The 588-nt window shown below is 38.6% G+C and overlaps 1 protein-coding gene across 1 annotated transcript in view; it reads left to right on the forward strand.

The window, feature by feature from the left end:
* Nucleotides 1-338, forward strand: part of LOC110457560 (COP9 signalosome complex subunit 3-like) — a gene marked incomplete at its 3' end in the record, with an annotated part of 35,332 nt that extends 34,994 nt beyond the window's left edge. Inside the window, exon 9 of the mRNA XM_021508889.1 lies at nucleotides 237-338. Coding sequence (XP_021364564.1) covers nucleotides 237-338 — 102 coding nt within the window. The remainder of the gene's footprint in view (nucleotides 1-236) is intronic.
* Between the last annotated feature and the right edge of the window lie 250 nt (nucleotides 339-588).

Consider the following 588-nt stretch of genomic DNA (forward strand, 5'->3'; position numbering starts at 1 on the left):
CAGTGCCTGTATAAAGACAACTATAACTTTATATTGACAGCCACTGTGTCAGTGCCTGTATAAAGACAACTTTCACTTTATATTGACAGCCACTATGTCAGTATTTAATTCAAGACAACTTTTACTTTATATTGACAGCCACTGTGTCAGTATTTAATTAAAGACACCTATAACTTTGTATTGACAGCCACTGTGTCAGTATTTAATTAAAGACAACTTTTACTTTATATTGACAGCCACTATGTCAGTCCTACCATGACCTGGCCTCTACATATGCCACAAACAACCCTGCAGATCTACACACAACCGTCACTAAGCATGTGGAGGTATTCATAAGGGTAGGTAATAACAGCTGTGCTGGTTAAACTAATGTAACGTAGAGTGTATTAACACTGAGTCAGTTGTCTACACATCACAGCTGAATCAGTTGTCTACACTTCACAGGTGAGTAAATTGTCTACACTTCACAGGTGAGTCAATTGTCTACACTTCACAGGTGAGTCAATTGTCTACACTTCACAGCTGAATCAGTTGTCTGCACTTCACAGCTGTATCAGTTGTCTACACTTCACAGGTGAGTCAATTGTA

Source organism: Mizuhopecten yessoensis, unplaced genomic scaffold (assembly GCF_002113885.1).
Source record: "Mizuhopecten yessoensis strain PY_sf001 unplaced genomic scaffold, ASM211388v2 scaffold9237, whole genome shotgun sequence".
Lineage (NCBI taxonomy): Eukaryota > Metazoa > Mollusca > Bivalvia > Pectinida > Pectinidae > Mizuhopecten > Mizuhopecten yessoensis.